At 52.7% G+C, this 17,551-nt stretch overlaps 1 protein-coding gene across 5 annotated transcripts in view; it reads left to right on the top strand.

Annotated features, from left to right (window-relative positions):
- Nucleotides 1-2,864: 2,864 nt before the first annotated feature.
- Nucleotides 2,865-17,551, top strand: part of Abcc8 (ATP binding cassette subfamily C member 8) — a 72,496-nt gene continuing 57,809 nt past the window's right edge. For 3 of the 5 annotated variants that reach the window (XR_005873330.1, XM_040736094.1, XM_040736093.1), the window contains exons 1-6: nucleotides 2,865-3,076; nucleotides 4,277-4,418; nucleotides 7,540-7,661; nucleotides 13,827-13,993; nucleotides 16,148-16,390; nucleotides 17,154-17,342. Coding sequence is in view for 4 of the 5 variants with exons in the window: in XM_040736094.1 (XP_040592028.1) it covers nucleotides 2,929-3,076; nucleotides 4,277-4,418; nucleotides 7,540-7,661; nucleotides 13,827-13,993; nucleotides 16,148-16,390; nucleotides 17,154-17,342 (1,011 nt within the window). In the remaining variant the exon portion in view is untranslated. The remainder of the gene's footprint in view (nucleotides 3,077-4,276; nucleotides 4,419-7,539; nucleotides 7,662-13,826; nucleotides 13,994-16,147; nucleotides 16,391-17,153; nucleotides 17,343-17,551) is intronic. The other 2 variants (XM_040736092.1, XM_005084680.4) reach the window with 1 other exon arrangement.

The raw sequence follows: 17,551 nt of genomic DNA, 5'->3' as shown, positions 1-17,551 counted from the left end.
TTGAACAGACTGGTACAGGAGACTACTTCCCATTCAGGACACCAATAGCACACACACTAAGATGGACAATTAAAAGGGACCTCATGAAGCTGAAAAGCTTCTGTAAGGCAAAGGAGACCATCATTAGGACAAAACAGCAGCCTACAGAATGGGAAAAGATCTTCACCAACCCCATATCTGACAAAAGGTGATTTCCAAACTATATAAAGAACTCAAGAAACTAGAGATCCACAAACCAAATAATCCAATTAAAAAGTCAGTACAGATCTAAGCCAGGCGTTAGTGGCTCACACCTTTAATCCCAGCACTCTGGAGGCAGATCTCTGTGAGTTCGAGGCCAGCCTGGTCTGCAGAGCGAGTTCCAGGACAGCCTCCAAAACAATACAGGGAAACCCTGTCTTGAAAAACCAAAAAAAAAAAATTTCAGTACAGATCTAAACAGAATTCTCAGCAGAGGGATATCAAGTGGCTGGAAAGCATTTTAAAAAATTCATTATCCTTAGCAATCAGAGAAATGCAAATCAAAATGACTGTGAGATTCCATTCTACACCTGTCAGAATAGCCGAGATAAAAAACACAAGTGACAGCTCTTGCTGGTGGGGGTGTGGGACAGGGGGAACCCTCCTCCATTGGTGGTGGGCGTGCAGACTTGTACGGCCACTTTGCAAATCAATGTGGTAGTTTCTCAGAAAACCAGGAACTGATCTACCTCAGAACTCAGCTATACCACTCCTGGTCGTGTACCCAAAGGATGTTCCATCACACCACAAGGACACTTGCTCAACCATGTTCATAGCAGCTGTGTCGTCATAACTGGGAACCAGGAAACGACCCAGATGTCCCTCAACCAAAGAATGGATAAAGAAAATGTGGCACGTTTACACAATGGAGTACCACTCAGCTGATAAAAACAATAACATCACGAAATGTGCCAGCAAGTGGATGGAACTAGAGAAGATCATCCTGTGCGACCCAGACCCAGAAAGACAAACGTGGTTTGTACTCCCTCTAAGTGGGTGTTAGTCGTAAAGTAAGGATAACCATGCTACAATCCACAGACCCAGAGACGCTAAGTAAGGAGGAGGGGTCAAGGGTGGGGATGTATGAATCTCACCGTGAAGGGAAATAGAATGGGCAGCTCCGCTGGACGGGGTGCGGGTGAATATGGGAGCAGGAGGGACCCTGTAAGCGGGAGAATGGAGAAAGAGTACTAGGAGAAACAACTAGAATAGGGGGGTGCATCTCTGGGATGAGCTAGAAATCTAGTGCAATAGAAACCCCCAGGAATCTATGAGGGAATCGCCCTAGCAACGGGGGATATGGCGTCTGAACCAGTCACCTCCAGTAACTAGACAAGACTTTCAGTGCAGGGATTTGGACACCAGCTCAGCCTCAAAACCCTCAACCTACAATTTTTCCTGCTTATGAGTTGTGTTGGGGTAAAAGTGGGGCAGAAATTGTGGAAGTGGTCAACCAATGACTGGTCCAGCTTAAGACCCGTGCCACAAGAGGGAGCCCATGCTTGACACTGCCTGGAGGGCTAGGACCCAGAGGCTGGGTAGTCCAGAGACCTAGGATAGAACCAAACACAACCAGCAAAAACAAATAAATAAATGATTCCTAATGATGTTCTGCTATACTCATAGATGAGGGCCTAGCCCAATTGTCATCAGGGAGGCTTCATCCAGCAACTCACGGGAGCAAAATCAGAGAACCACGGTCAAACCTTAGATGGAACTCAGGGAATCCTATATAAGAGGGGAGGAAGGATTGTAGGAGCCAGAGGGATCAAGAACACCACACAAAAACTAAACTGGGCACACAGAGCTCACAGAGACTGAATAGATGGCCAGGAAGCCTTCATGGCTCTGTGCATATATGTTACAGTAACTTGATCTTCTTGTGGGACTCCTGACAGTGGCAGCAGGGACTGCCTCTGACTCTGTTGCCTGCCTTTGGGACCCTTTCCTCCTCCTGGATTGCCTTGTTCAGCCTTAATAGGAAAGGGGGTACCCAGTCTTACTGCATGGGAGGCCTGCCCCTTCTTTGAAGAGAAACAGAGGAGGAGTGGATGGGGGCCGGGAAGGGAGTTGGGAGAGACTGGAAGAAGGGGCAGGAACTTCGATCAGGATGTAAAAAAGTTAAACAAATTAGAATAAATATATTTCATAGGATTGTAAGAAGAGATGGAAGTAATGCAGGTGTCTAGTACTTTGTGGTATGTATTATGCATGTAAAATTGCTACTGTGTTTCCATGGGGGATTTTTTTCCAGGGTGTCTGTTAGATACCCAAATCCACGGATGCTGAAGTCTCATTTATAAAATAGCATTGCATTGGCATAAAACTTGTGAATTAAAAAAAATCTAATCATCACAAGAGCAGAGGACCTGGATTTAGGCTAGCTTCCCACCTGCTAGCAAGGAGACTTTGGGTGAGTCATGTAAGCACCTTGCTTTTCTTTGCGGAAAGACCAGTACAGGCTGTGAGGTCCCTCTGCAACTTCCCGCGCCTGGGATATTTGGAAAATTCCCAAGCACTCTCCTAAGTTCAAGTTTTTCAGTTTCACTGGACCGAATCGGGTGCCACTCTGTTTCCGTGGGGACCCCTCCTTACATCCATCTGAGCGGTGCTCCGGAGGATTTACTTTTGGGAATTCCAAATCCACGCACTCCGGGCTCAGCCGGATCATTACGGATCCCACTCAAGACACAGACCCCGCGGTGCCTGCGCATCCAGCGCACGTGCGCATTGGCTGAGACCCCACCCTCACCCCACCGGAGCAGCTGGAGGGCGGGACGGGGCGGGGCCCAGCGGCAGGTGGGGGCGGGGCGGGGCGGGGCGGGCCGTGCGGGAGTTCTGGGAGCTGCGAGGCACAGCGACGCGGGAGGCGCGCGGAGCCCGAGCCGAGCCCGTGCGCGCGCCGCCATGCCCTTGGCCTTCTGCGGTACCGAGAACCACTCGGCCGCCTACCGGGTGGACCAGGGCGTCCTCAACAACGGCTGCTTCGTGGACGCGCTCAACGTGGTGCCGCACGTTTTCCTGCTCTTCATCACCTTCCCCATCCTCTTCATCGGTGAGCGCGCGCCGCGGCGGGAGGCGGGAGGGCGCGCGGGGGAAGGGCTCGCGGCCCGGGGGTGGTGCGCGGCCCCGGCGGTCCCGCACCGGTTTGCCGGTCTCCCCAGGTCCTCTGCTCTGCGTCTCCGCCCTTGCACCCTCCCCCCATCCCTGAACCTGCGCGGAACACGGCGGGCTCTCACGACTCTAGGGATTCCCCAAGTTTTGCCACCGCAGGGCCTGACCCGGGATGGGGTTCCGCACGAGCGGGGAAGGTCGTGAGGGGGTCGGCCACACCCTGAGTGGCGCGCAGCAGGGGAGCCCGGTCACCCCTTCCCCAGGCTCGCGGTGTCACTGGTGCAGCTGGACTGTGACGGGAGCGCTGGCTGCAGCTGGGGAGGTTGGTGGTGAAGGCCGGTGAGCTGTCCCCGCTTAGCTGGGATGTGGGCAGAAGCCTCCTGGGCCCCGAGGTCTAGTGCACGCTGGGTGAGGAGGTAGAGGCTGGGTGCCGGTACCCCACCTCCCCACAAAGCTCGAGTGCAACTTCTACAGGGCTGTGGATCAGCTCGGATCAGATTTAGCAACCCAGTGCGCTTGCCAGAAAGTGGGCTACAAAGTTGGTCACCCCGGTCGGGACAGCCCTCTTCACTTTGGTCCCTTCCTCTCCCAATACTTTGGCTCTCCCGGGCCAATCATCACTATTCACAGAGGAAGTTGGTGTGGTTCCTCAGCTGTTCATTTACTTTAATCAAGGGAAATAACAAATCTTAAACATTATCAAACTCAATCGCTAAGATGTTGCTGAACCGGGCTACCCTGACAATCCCAGTTCTCCAGAAGTGGAGGCAGGAGGATCAGGGAGTTTAAGGTCATCCTCAGCTACATGGGAAGTTCAAGCCTAGTGTGGACAACATTAGGCCAGTCTCAAAAATAAAAAGCTGCTACTGAAGGAAGTTACTAGTTACTGACAAAGAGAAATGATTAGCTAGAAATATGTTATACATGCCCGTATGTGTATCAGAAATGAAGCCGAATGGATAGCCGGCCACACAGAGGTCAGTGTGGTACCTGCTTAGGACCATGCTGTGGGGTCAGGCTTTGTACTTAGACGTTTGGCTCGTAAGCTCAGCAATGGGGAGGAGGATTTGTGTGTACTGTCCCTGTCCCAGGGTGGGCCTCGCCCAGGCAGCCTTCCCACCGTCCCCATCTCTCCCTGCAGGATGGGGCAGCCAGAGCTCCAAGGTGCACATCCACCACAGCACCTGGCTGCACTTTCCAGGGCACAACCTGCGCTGGATCCTTACCTTCATTTTGCTCTTCGTCCTTGTGTGTGAGATCGCTGAGGGCATCCTGTCTGATGGGTAAGTGAGTCACTGAGGACTGGGGACTGAGGGATCTGCTCCAGGGGACTTCAGAATCCCAAGGAGGTCCTCCCTGTGCCTGTTCACGTGCCTTGCACAAACCAGTACCCTGGGCATTAGGTCCTATAACCCTTTGCCTGGTAGGAACTGTGCCAAGTCCTAGACGTACACACACACACACACACACACACACACACACGCACACGCACACGCATGCGTGTGTGCGGAACCCAGTCAGGAGGGTAAAGGGAATGCAGATTTCTGAACTAGTTCCCTGGAAAAGCATCTAGAGCCTGTCAAAGTGCTCCCAGCTACTATGGAAAACACCTGGTCTCTTCCTCCAGTGATTGAAGTCGGTGGGACAACAGTGAACACACCACTTGTTCTTACTGAAGGCTTTTCCTTGGTTCTCATGCATTTACAAGAGTCAGTCCCTGGGCCAGGTGATGGTGGTGCACGCCTTCAATCCCAGCACTTGGGAGGCAGAGGCAGGCAGATCTCTGCAAGTTTGAGGATGGCCTGGTCTACAGAGCGAGTTCTAAGACAGCTAGGGCTGTTACACAGAGAAGCCCTGTCTTGAAAACCAAAAAAAAAAAAAAAAAAAATAAATAAAGATTTGGATCTCTGGGCACTTCTATCTGTTATATCTGTCACAGTACAGTCCCACCCGCCTCTAGCCCCTTCTTCTCCCCACACCCACCCCTCCCCTTCCCTCTCCTACAGATCAGGATGTGCGTTCGAGTTTCAGTTTGCAAAGCTGTCAGAAATGTTCCGTGGTGTCTGGCGAGGTCTCAGGTGCAGGTGCTCTGTATTCTCGTGCAGGGCACACAGAAGCCCTGCGAATTGAATCCCAGAAGGATAAATGAAATCCTACTGCAAGGGCGTGGCCTGGGAGGAGGGGAGAGACGGGGGCCATGGTGCAGGGGCTTTGGAGCCTGGAGAGATGACACGTGTTCTGACAGGTGGAGGAAGGGGCTAAGGAGTGGGGAGACTGAGGCACTGGAGCAAGAGGGACCAGGGACAGATGCACCCGGCCTAGGCGGAGGTGGCAAGCGTGATTGGGGCGGTCATGATTTGAGACCCGTAGGAAAGCTGTGTGTGTGGAGATGGCCTTGGGATTGAGGCTAGCCATGAGGCCCAGGAGGAACGGAAAAGACTGGAGCAGCTGACACGTGGAGGGAGCCATGGTCCGGGGGCTGAGAATCAGATCTGGCGCGCATGGGTGATGTCATGGACCTGCCCCGTGGGTCCCCATTTGCACACAGGCCTGGGGCTGGGTAAGGCAACAGTCTTCAGCCGGGATCTGGCTAACTGAGGCATCTACGCTCTGTAGTGGAGCTGCCTTCTCAGGGCCTGTGCCTGTGTGTGATCCTGTCAGTTCAGAACAGCCAAAGCATACAGGGCAATGGGGGGGTGTTTTGCCAAATCACCCTACACCCAACATAAAGAAAACTTGTACCTAATTTCTTGGCTATTTCATTCTGAGTCATTCAGCAAAGCGTTTGAGATTAATTATAACTGATACTGTGGCACAATTGTTCCAATTATAGTTAATATTGCATTCACTTCGGCATTATTTCTAGTACAGAGGCAAGAGCTCTGAAGCCCCCCCTCCCCAGACAGTGACTGTCTGTCCCTGTCTTTGCCCCTTAGCATGTCCTCTATTAGCAAGACCTTTCGTGGGGACTATCAAGGCTGGAAGGACACGGGTGGCAGCCTCATTCAACAGGAACTCTAGGAATGACGTGTTCTGGCTGATTTTGCACTTTGGTAGTCTTCAGGGACTCAGCCTTTTCCCACTGTTCTGCCGGTCAGCCACCCCTTCCTCGTGAACACAAAGTGGCTGCCCGGCTGTAAGAGTCCCCGAAGAAGGAAGGGACAGGCTTGGAAAGGTCTGTCCAGTCACGCCTCTTCCTCACAGGGAGGTCCCACTCTCCAGGCTTGATGCATGGCAAAGGGGTATGGAATTGGTAGCCCACTTAAACGGATCACCATCTATTTCTTAGGGGCTGGATAACTTGTGGTTCTAGGTCAGGCAGCAGGGGAGAATGCTGTTTGGTAAACAGCCATGCTGCCTCCATGCCTGCGTTGGGTCCCTCCAAAGTCCCCACACTCCTGACGTGGCACGCTTTCCATATGGCGTCACTCCTCTGCCGAACACAAATCTGTCCTTCAAAGCCCAACCTGGTTCCACACCCTCTGGGGAGCTTTCCCTGGCCGCCCACCCCCTCCTTTGCCCTCCCTCGGCCTTCAGGCCATCCGTGGACTGTTGAGTCAGGTAGCAGCTCTGGACTTTGCCTATGCTAACCGGGTGGGGGCACTCGGCCTGCTGGACCCAGCAATAGTATAAGCAAGGACATTACTGAGGCAGGAGGCTGAAATGGATGCTCTGGGGATAGAGAGGGTTTCCAGCACTGCTGGTGTAGAAAGAACAGGTTGGGACGTTCTAGAGGGGTTGCTGGAGGCCCTGTTGTCTGGGCCTCTGGTGCTGGTCTGGGCTGGGTCTGTGTTTTGCTGTCTGTAGGAAGAGCATGGTCAGGAAAGCCAAGGCAACCATGCGCACTTCTTGACTGGAGCTGGGGTCAGGGAGGGGACTCTGTCTCCAAATGTGGATTGATTGTCACCATGCCCCCTCCTGCCAACACAGAGGCCTTTGAGAGTCAAAGCAGGAGGGCACCATCTAGTAGTCTCTGCCCCCAGCCCGCAGGATGAGGGCAAAGGCGCGGTCTCGGGCATGTGACTTAGCCAGTTCCCTTGGTCACAGAATGGGGTGACTGGGGGCCTACTTCATGGGGGCGTCATTAGACAACTGACTATTCATCAGGTACTTAGAACCGTGCTCAGCACGGGGCAGGCACTCAGCAAGCGTGGACCGCCATTAACATCATAGAGCAGAGCCTGCAGACCCTGCCCCTGCTTACCTGTGCTGCTCATGCTAAATGGGGCTGTTGCTGAGTGAATTGGGATGCTCGGTGTGTTTGGGACACAGACTGCTGGGAAGAACTACCAGCATATGGGCATCCGGGCCGTGGTTACCCATGGCCCTACTGTGTGCTGAGCAGTAAGCACAAGACCTGTGCTGTTCTACTTGTGCTGATTTTCTCTGTCTCTCCCATCACAGGGTGACAGAATCCCGCCACCTCCACCTGTACATGCCAGCCGGGATGGCGTTCATGGCTGCCATCACCTCTGTAGTCTACTATCATAACATCGAGACCTCCAACTTCCCCAAGCTTTTGATCGGTAAGGATGGGGAGGCCTTCCTCCTTCAGCCAGCATTTTCTGAGTGCTTACTCCAGGCACCAACCCAGGCTAGGAGCCTCCATGGAGCTTGTGGTCTGGAGGAGGAGACGGATGGGCAAAGATGGTAAATTAACCAAGGAGCAGGTGCTGAGGGTGCTGTGGAGGAAGGCAAGTTGGGTGCAGGGAGGGGAGCGGTGGGTGTGGTTATCTGTCTAGGGCAGTCAGGGAGACTCCTACAGAGTCAGCCTGCAGAGGTCTCCTGACCTGAACGTGCCTGGCAGTGAGACCAACCTAGCCATGCCCCATGAGCAGGGCCACCTGTGGAAATCTGGAGTCTGACTACCAGGGGAAAGGTCACTGAGGTGGCCCCAGGGTCGGAGGTAGGGGCAAGATGTGGATCAGGGTTTCAGGAATGTTGGATTTGAGATGCCACTGGACCATCAACTCCAGGGTTAAGTAAATGTGCTGGGTGTTTGGGGAAGGATGGGGGGAGATGCGTGTAGCAGATGTGGGTTCATGGATGACATATAGTGTCTGGGCCTGGATAATGTCTCATGGAGAACAGAGAAAGGCCTGAGACTGGCTGACTCTGAGACACTCAGGAAGGAGTGACCGTTTGCAGCTTTTGACACGAATGACTGGGGTTCCAGGCAGACACAGCAGCCATGCCACCTGCCCTTTATGGAGTGTGTAGCATGGGCTGGCCTCTGTGCTCTGGCCACACCCTCCCTGATCTATCTCACTGGTGCCCACGGGAGCTCTGTCGGAGCTGTAGCTCCTCAGTGTTGCATATACATGTGAAATCGAAAGGTTTAGAACAGCAGCAGCAAGCACTCACCGAGCGTTTCCTGCATGTCGTGCTCCGTCCCACACTTACTAACTAATCCTCGTGACAGCCTGTGAGGTGGGTCCCCTTACTGATTTTGTTTCACAGAGCGGGAAGCCTACACTCGGTTGAGTGACTTGGCCTAGTCTACCCATCTACTCAGGGTGCATCACCAAAATCAAGCAACTGAGCAAGGGTCTAGCGGCTCCTGACCCTAGGTCCGCAAGCCTTGTTCTTGCCACCGAAGCTATAAGTCTAGATCTGCCACTGGGTAGCCTACAGTCACTTGCAGTTACAGTCTGTGGCCAGGCTGTGCCCCTGGTGGTTTGTCAGTAAGTCATTGATGTTCAAGAATCACAGCATGTAATGGACACTGGAATCCGGAGCTCTCTGTGCTCTGACAGTGACATGGCTGTCTTGCCTTAAGGCAGAGGATATTTTTCCTAATATCTAGGCACAGGTCTGCCTTCCCATGTTCATGTTAGGTGTGGTGCTCCATCTGGATCCTCCAACTGTGTCCCTGTCCCAGGACCCCATGTGAATGAATGAGTGTGCCTGGATTAGCATCCAGAAGGGCAGATGTTAGTCCAAGCTTCAGAGGGCAGTCTCCAAGAGGGCCCTCCCCCTATAATGAACCACCAGGGCCAGGCTAAGCAGAGTCTTGCAAACACTGTCAGTGCCTGAAAGCTAGTGTTCCCGTTTTCCAACAAGCACATGGTTCTGTCTTCCTAGTACAAATCATCACCATGGGTGGGTCCATGCTTCCCAAGAAACCAATGACTTCTCCCCTTTCCTCAGACCCCCTGACTGGCTGGAGTTCTGCCCCTAGGAGAAGTTCTAGAGCTGCAGAAATTCTAGATCAGGCAAGAGGGGGTGCTGAGCTGTAGGGAAAGAGGGCAGTTCGTGGAAAAGCTAGCCCCCTTCCGAGGCCCGCATCTGGTTACAGGCCCGGAGTCCCACAAGAAGGTAAAACGTGATGTGGCTTAAACTACACCATGAAATATAATCCCGAGGCCCCAGAGGACACCACAGAAGGACAAGAGCAGAGGAGAGGAACTGAGAGAGAGGGGAGAAGGCTTCAGGAAGATCGGAGAGTGCGTGCAAAGGCCCTGGGGAGCAGAGAACAGAAAGGGATCTGGGAAAAAGCAGCTGGAGAGGGAAGGCGGGGAGGGGGGGGCGGCGAGTTCTTGTTTTCCTTTTGTCTTGCTTGTTTCTACTCGTTCATTTCTTCCTACTTTTGTGACGAGATCTCCCTGTATCACCCTGACTCGCCTCAAACAAGCTTCCCTTGCCTCTTTTTGGGTTTGTGTGTGTGTTCATATGTGTGTAACATAGTATTGACCACGTTAGCCATTATGTACGTGTTGCTGTGGGATTAAGAACATTTACACAAGCCGGGTGGCGGCCCACGCCTTTAATCCCAGCACTCGGGAGGCAGAGGCAGGCTGACCTTTGTGCATTCGAGGCCAGGCTGGACCGATAGCCGATAGCCTCTGAAACAATACAGAGAAAGAACATTTACACAGCCATGCAACCATCACCACTGTCCATCTCCAGCACCTTCCACCTTCCCAAATCAAAGTGCTGGACTCCTTAAACACTAATGCCCGACACCTCCCTTCCCTAGCCTGTGGGCCTAGCATTCCGCTTTCTGACTTTTCAAAACCTCATTAAGGACTTTTTAACCTTTTGTAACTGTCTCAGTTAGGGTTTCTATTATTGTGAACAGACACAAGGATCATGGCAACTCTAATAAAGGAAAACACTTAACTGGGGCTGGTTTACAGTTTCAGGGGTTTGGTCCATTTTCGTCACGGCTGGAAGCATGCAGGCAGTCACGGTCTGGAGAGGTAGCTGAGAGTTCCGCATCCAGATCTGTGGACAAAGGAAGAGAGTGCGTGGCACACTAGGCCTGTGGGGCTTCTGAGACCTCAAAGCCACCCCCATGACACACTTGCTCCAACAAGGCCACACCTGCCCCAACAAAGCCATGCCTCCTAATAGTGCCACCCCTGTGTGTCCTGTAGGGGCATTTTCCTTAGAAAAACTACAGTAACTTTACTTAGGATAATTATTCAGTGTTCTCTGTCCACGTTGTAGTATGTCAGAATTTCCCTCCTCTAAAGCTGAGTAACATTCATTATCTGGTTATACTACATCCTGCTATCCATTCATCTGTTGGTAGGCATTTGGATTTCTTCCACTATTATTACTATTATTATTATTATTATTATCATTATTATTGTAGAAGTTTCTTTGCTTTGGTTTTTTTTTTCATTTTTGTTTTTGTTGTTTGGTTGAATTTTTTTGAGACAGGATCTCACATTGACCAGGTTAGTTTTAAACTCACTATGTAGCCAAGGATGGCTTTGAACCCCTGACCCACAACCCAAATACCAGGATTGCAGGTGTGTACCACACACCTGGCCTTGAGTATTGCGAACAGCAGTTTTGGGTGCAGTGAGGGCTTTTGAACACGACCATATGTGTGGTTCCATGAGGGTCAGAGGGAGGGCAAGGGGCATGACAACCAGTGACTAAAGGTCCCAAGGCAGCCAAGCAAGGCATGATGGTGGCCTAGATGTGGCGGTGCCCTGAGGGTGAGCAGTGGGTGGGCTCAGAAGACGCAGGTAGCATGCTCAGAACACGGCTGTGGGAGGGATGGGGCACTGACGAGAGCCTGGGACTCTCCACATCCCCACTCACACATACTGCCTGGCTCCTGCTGCTCCCAGCCCAACCCCAAGCAGCGGGTGGGTGCAGCCATGCCCAGTGACAGGCCCGAGGCTGGCACTGTGGGAGAGGACCCTTGGGCTCCACCACTAACTCCTCTGTGCCCTGGCAGAGCACGCTTGGGCTCTTTGAGTCACGCTTTCCTGTCGGGGTAGGAACACTGAGGACTCCTTGCCTAAATCACAGATTTGTTAGAGAATCCTAAGGGTATAGACCCAGAGACACAGCTCAAGTCTCTCTCCCAGCAGGTGGCCCTCTCATTCTGGGCAAAAGATAGCCGATCCATGGGGAATAACGCATGCCAGGGGTGGCCTCCACCTATGGGTCCCCGTGGTCTGGAGACTAGCACAGCGAGGGGCTATCACCGCAGTCCGAGGGCCCTTTCCCTCTCTTCTTATGCCCACACGCAGTCCTGGCCACGCGGTGAGGCCTGGTGTCTTGACCTGCTTCTCAGACCACAGCCAGGCCAAACAGAGCTCGTCCTTTTCTCAAAGGATGACCTGATGACTCGTGTAGAGGTCACTGTGGCCTGGCTTGAGGGCAGGGGCGCTGAAGCTGCCTCATTGTAATATGACTCTAGGGACAAGGGGTGCTTAACTAGCCGTGTTGGGGTTTGCTATCACAGGCTGACAGTGACAAGTTGGCACTTTGGGGGGAAGGTGAGGACCTAGGTCAGAACCCACCCAGGGCTTCTAAAGCAGACTGCCCCAAATCCAAAATCCACCCTCAAAAATGTCACAGCTAATGCCAAAGAGCAGCCACACCGCACCCAGACTCCCTGTGCTAGATGCTTTCCACACACTGCTCCCGAACACCTTTGGACAGGGCTGCCACTGCCCCCATTGATGGATGAGGAAAGTCAGGCCTGAGAGGGTTACAGAACCATGTGTGTCGGCCTTTTGACATTACAATGTGATAATTGCCACCTTCAAAATCTACACTTGAGGGCTCTGTAACGACTTAGAAAACAAAATCCCTAGTGTTTTAAGCAAGTCTGTGATTTTGTGTTGGCAAAGCTATCCTGGGCCACAGGTTAGATTCACTTGGTGCGCCATGGTTTGCCCAAGGCCATCCAGCTGTTGGCTGCGAATCCGGGTGATTGTGGCTGCAGGACTCCACCTCTAGTTAGCAGTGCCCCAGGGTGCTAAAGTCGCTCTTCCTGTGCTCCCTATAGCCCAGGCTTCCGGGGAACATTGTTGGGGTGCTGGGGACTCCGGGCTGTGAGGACAGGGACCTGGGCCTCCCTCACCTTCTGGCCATCACAGACTGACAGTGAGCATGTCTAATTCCCTTCATCTCCCCGGACCTCAGTGTCCTGGATTGATGATCATTAAGATGGTCCCAGCTTAGGAATTCCACCGGAAGTCACCATGGACTGGCAAGCCAAGCTCTACCATTTAATGCTGCCGTGACCTTGCGTGGGCTACCCAACCTTGCTGAGCCTCCGTCCCTTGACTGGCTTGAGATGGGAATGACAAGCCACTCCCCTCTCAAGGCTGCAGTAAGGAGCAAATGAGAAAATGTGTTTAAAGCGCTCACCTGGTACAGTGCCTGTAACTTAGTTGGCTTCCAGAAGCCATTTCCCTGTCCTCATTGTAATTTGCCTAAACGTTGGACTCATGACACCAGTGTTTCCAAGCATATCTGTCATGAGTGTTAGAATGCCTGTTCCCAATCTCAGAGGGACAGCAGAGCCAGTTGTGGTGACTCACACTTGGAATCACAGCAGTTGGCAAGTGGGCCAGAAAATTAGAAGTTCAAGGTCACTTTCAGATACACATGAGGCTGTCTCAAGCCAGCTCATTGGCTGGTTGATCAGAGGGATAATGTGATAGTCATACATGCACACCCCCTTATCAAAAATGTGTTTGAACGCCCCCCTCCTGAACATGTGTTCTCTCGTTTCCCACGTGCTTGCGTGTTTGTAGAGGCACACGCATGCCGTGTTTAGTGTGTTTGTAGAGGCACACACATATGTGCTCAGCGTGTTTGTAGAGGTGCATGCATGCCATGCTCAATGTGTTTGTAGAGACACACACATGCCGTGCTCAGCGTGCTTGTAGAGGCACACACATGTGCTCAGCGTGCTTGTAGAGGCACACACATGCCATGCTCAGCGTGTTTGTAGAGGTACACATATATGTGCTCAACATGTTTGTAGAGGTACATGCATGCCATGCTCAGCGTGTTTGTAGAGGCACACACATATGTGCTCAGCGTGTTTGTAGAGGTACACACACATGTGTTCAGCGTGTTTGTAGAGGCACACACATATGTGCTCAGTGTGTTTGTAGAGGTACACACACATGTGTTCAGCGTGTTTGTAGAGGCACACACATATGTGCTCAGTGTGTTCGTAGAGGCACACATATATGTGCTCAGCGTGTTTGTAGAGGCACACACATATGTGCTCAACGTGTTTGTAGAGGCACACACATATGTGCTCAGCGTGCTTGTAGAGGCATACACATGCCGTGCTCAGCGTGCTTGTAGAGGCACACACATATGTGCTCAGCGTGCTTGTAGAGGCACACACATATGTGCTCAGCGTGCTTGTAGAGGCACACGCATGCCGTGCTCAGCATCCCATACTCTCTCCTTCTCAGCTCTGCTCATCTATTGGACCCTGGCCTTCATCACGAAGACCATCAAGTTTGTCAAGTTCTATGACCACGCCATCGGCTTCTCCCAGCTGCGCTTCTGCCTCACGGGGCTTCTGGTGATCCTGTATGGGATGTTGCTGCTTGTGGAGGTCAACGTCATCAGAGTGAGGGTGAGCCGGGGGGTGGGCTCTGACCCCAGGTTGCTTCGCCCGTGGGCGCTGCCGCCATTCAGCAGAGCTGTTCCGGCACACCCCAGCCCTCCACCCAGGTGCCCAGAGAGAGGGGCCTGCTTTCTCTGCTTCTCTTGCTGGGGACAGGGGACTCAGGAGCACTCATGGTGAGCAGAGGCCACTGCTCTTGTGACCTTTATGCTTTTTTTTTTTGTTTATTTGGTTTTTGAGACAAGGTCTCGCTATGTAGCCCAGGCTGCTGTCAGACTCTCTATCCGCCTGCCTCAGCCTCCTGAGTGTCTACCTGTGCCCTCTGTTTAGTCGCCCTTCCTTTTCTCCTTCCCTTTCTTCTCCACCCTAGAGCAGCACCTTCTCCTTGCTCTGACCCCAGCCCCGCTTTCCCAGGTAACTCAAACTAACAGCCTAACTACTCCCATATTAACATGACATCACCCAGATCCATGTAAACAAATATTCCCTTAGTGGTTTTCCTTCAACCCACGAGAGTAAATATGTTTTTCCACTCAATAATTGTTTCATGAGAATGGATCATATTATGTAGTGTATCATGTGTCATGTCCTTCTCATCCAGTATTTCTTAGGGCTCCATGCTGCCTGCGACGCAAGTCCGGTCTCCTAGTGACTGCGGAATATTCCACCGCGCAGATGAGCTATAGTTGGTGCGGCCGCTGTTCTGTGGGCGGTCATTCACTTCACTGCTGAGTTCTTGATTTCACAGATCATGTACTGAACATGCTTCCCTCTCCATGCATTGCCACTCCGTTCTGTGGGAGAAGCGGCAAGGAAGGGAGTTGCTTAGCAAAGGGTAGGCACATGCGTTTCGAAGTGAAACCAGTGTGGCAGACGGAAAGGCGCGAGCTCCCTGCCGTGAGACAGTCTTTTGCCTGTCCCCCAGCCCTCCCACAGGAGTGGGGGCCCTTTCTCATTTGGGCCGTCTGCAGCTGCAAAGCTCTCTCGAATCTGCCTGTCAGCTTCTCTGCGTTTAGTTAGTGGTCCCCAGGAGAGCTAACCTCCATACATTTCTACCACAACTGATCCTCACGGCGACCCTGGGATGTGCGCCTCACTCCCTTTAATGATGTGTTAGACAGGTTTGTTAGCATGTGCAGGAGGCAGGATTTGAGCCAGGCCCACATGACTTCAGGCTCTGCAAGCTCAGTCGGTATTAGTTACTTTTATTGTTGCTCTGATGGAGTAGCTAATAAAAGCAGCCCTGGGAAGGGAGGGCTTCCTGTGTCAGGTAAGGCTTGGTGGGCAGGACGGTGAAGGACCAGGTCCCACTGCACCCACAGCCGGGAAGCAAGGAGAGGCGAGTGCCGGCTGGTGCCTGGCTCATCTGTCTTTCCCTCTTTCTAAATCTATACTAAAGTGTTTAAATTAGCCAAGTATAGTGGCACACACCTTTAGTCCCAGCACTTAGTGGACAGAGGCAGGCGGATCTCTGTGAATTCCAGGTTTATATAATAAGTTACAGACCAACCAGGGCTACATAGTGAGTCTTTGTCTTAAAGAAATGATTTTTAGTTACATAAATTTCTCTCTCTCTCTCTCTCTCTCTCTCTCTCTCTCTCTCTCTCTCTCTCTCTCTCTCTCTCTCTCTCTTGTGTGGGTGGGGGGCGCTGTGTGCAGAGACCATCACATCCCCTGGAGCTGGAGTCATAATCAGTTGCGAGCCACCCACTTGTATGCTCAGAACCAAACTGGGGTCCTCCACAAGAGCGGTAGATGCTCTTCAATGACTCCCCTCTCTAATCCCTGCTTTCTCCTGTGTATTCAGTTGGGAGCACCGATCCTGGAGTGATGCCACCCACATGTGGAGTGGATTTTCCTCCTCAGTTAACACAGTGTGGATGTGCCCTACAGAGTGCCCAGAGACCTGCCTCCTAGGAGATGCTGACAGTCAGCACTAATCACCACCCTGTACAAAACACAGGGGGTGACCCCCGTTCCTCCCTAGCTCAGCCTCAGAGAACAACCATGACACAAAGAAGCCCAGGAGGCCCTTCTCCTGGAGGCCACAGATGGCCACCTCTCTTGGTGGTCAAGTACAGACCCTTGCTGGATGGTGAGGAAGGGGGTGGGTGTTACACGTGCCCACCCTCCACCCCTGCCCCACACTCCTGTGCCCCACAGAGGTACATCTTCTTCAAGACGCCACGGGAGGTGAAGCCCCCTGAGGACCTGCAGGACCTGGGTGTGCGCTTTCTGCAGCCCTTCGTTAACCTGCTGTCAAAGGGGACCTATTGGTGGATGAATGCCTTCATCAAGACGGCCCACAAGAAGCCCATCGACCTGCGGGCCATCGGCAAGCTGCCCATCGCCATGAGAGCCCTCACCAACTATCAGCGCCTCTGCGTGGCCTTCGATGCTCAGGCGGTCAGTGGGTCCAGCCACACCGCCCAGCCAAGGATTCTGGAGGGCAGTAGGCCAGACCCCTGGGGAGGCAAAGAGGCTCACCCTCAGGGGCACAGGAGAAATCTAGGACCCAATATTCATAGGAAGGTCATGGCTGGAATGGCCCTTAAAGTTTAGGTCAGCATGTCCGAAGCGCTCACTGTTAAAAATGGGGAAACTGAGGCTTGAGAAGGGATATGGCTTTATATGATTCCCCCGTCCCCTGTGCTCTTCATTCTAAAAGTATAGTGGTTGCCGTGATGGGGGTTTCCACCCCATGTGGAGGACAAGATGTTGGCCTGGTCCCTACACTATTTCTGCAAATTTGGCCAGGATGAGGTCAGCTCTTACCAGGTCCCGAGGTCCTGAGAACTTCCATGCCCCGCCCAGAGCTCTGGGCTCCCTCTGAGGTGTTCCTTCACTGTGTCTTCTGGTCTCCCAAGGAAATATTGAAATACAGTAATGAGTCAACACAACAGGTATCCATCCATTAAGATGGTGCTATGCTGATCACATGGCCCTCTATTGTCACTGTGACTTGATATACCTCTGGCCTCAGTTTCCCCATGTGACCATCCCTGTCATGCATTCATTGATACCATGATCTCCTACTGAAATTTGCCTGTCCATAGACAGCATGGCCACAGGGTTTCCCCAGGCAGCAGGGTTTAGGGGTGACAGAGGAGGGGCTCTCCATAGCTGAGCCCTCACCCACTCTGACTTGGCTGTGGGACTCTCTTGGCAGCGGAAGGACACACAGAGCCCACAGGGTGCCCGGGCCATCTGGAGGGCTCTATGCCATGCCTTTGGGAGACGCCTGATCCTCAGCAGCACATTCCGCATCCTGGCTGACCTGTTGGGCTTCGCTGGACCACTCTGCATCTTTGGGATCGTGGACCACCTGGGGAAGGAGAACCACGTCTTCCAGCCCAAGGTGGGCCATCTTTGGGGCGGGACTAGGCACTCTCTAGAAGGTTTGCCCCATAACTGTCTTGTGCAGGTGTGTGTGTGAGTTTGAGAGGCCATGTTAACTGTGGCTGGCTGGGTTGGGGGCTCTTCATCCATATCCGCTTCTGGAAGAGGCTCTGTGTCCATTCAACCGAAATGCTGAAAGGACAGCTTGAGCTGGGAAGATGCCGCAGC

Source organism: Mesocricetus auratus, unplaced genomic scaffold (genome assembly GCF_017639785.1).
Source record: "Mesocricetus auratus isolate SY011 unplaced genomic scaffold, BCM_Maur_2.0 Super-Scaffold_100054, whole genome shotgun sequence".
Taxonomy (NCBI): Eukaryota; Metazoa; Chordata; class Mammalia; order Rodentia; family Cricetidae; genus Mesocricetus; species Mesocricetus auratus.
Note: the sequence above shows the minus strand (reverse complement) of the source record. Positions and strands in the feature narration are given on the sequence as shown.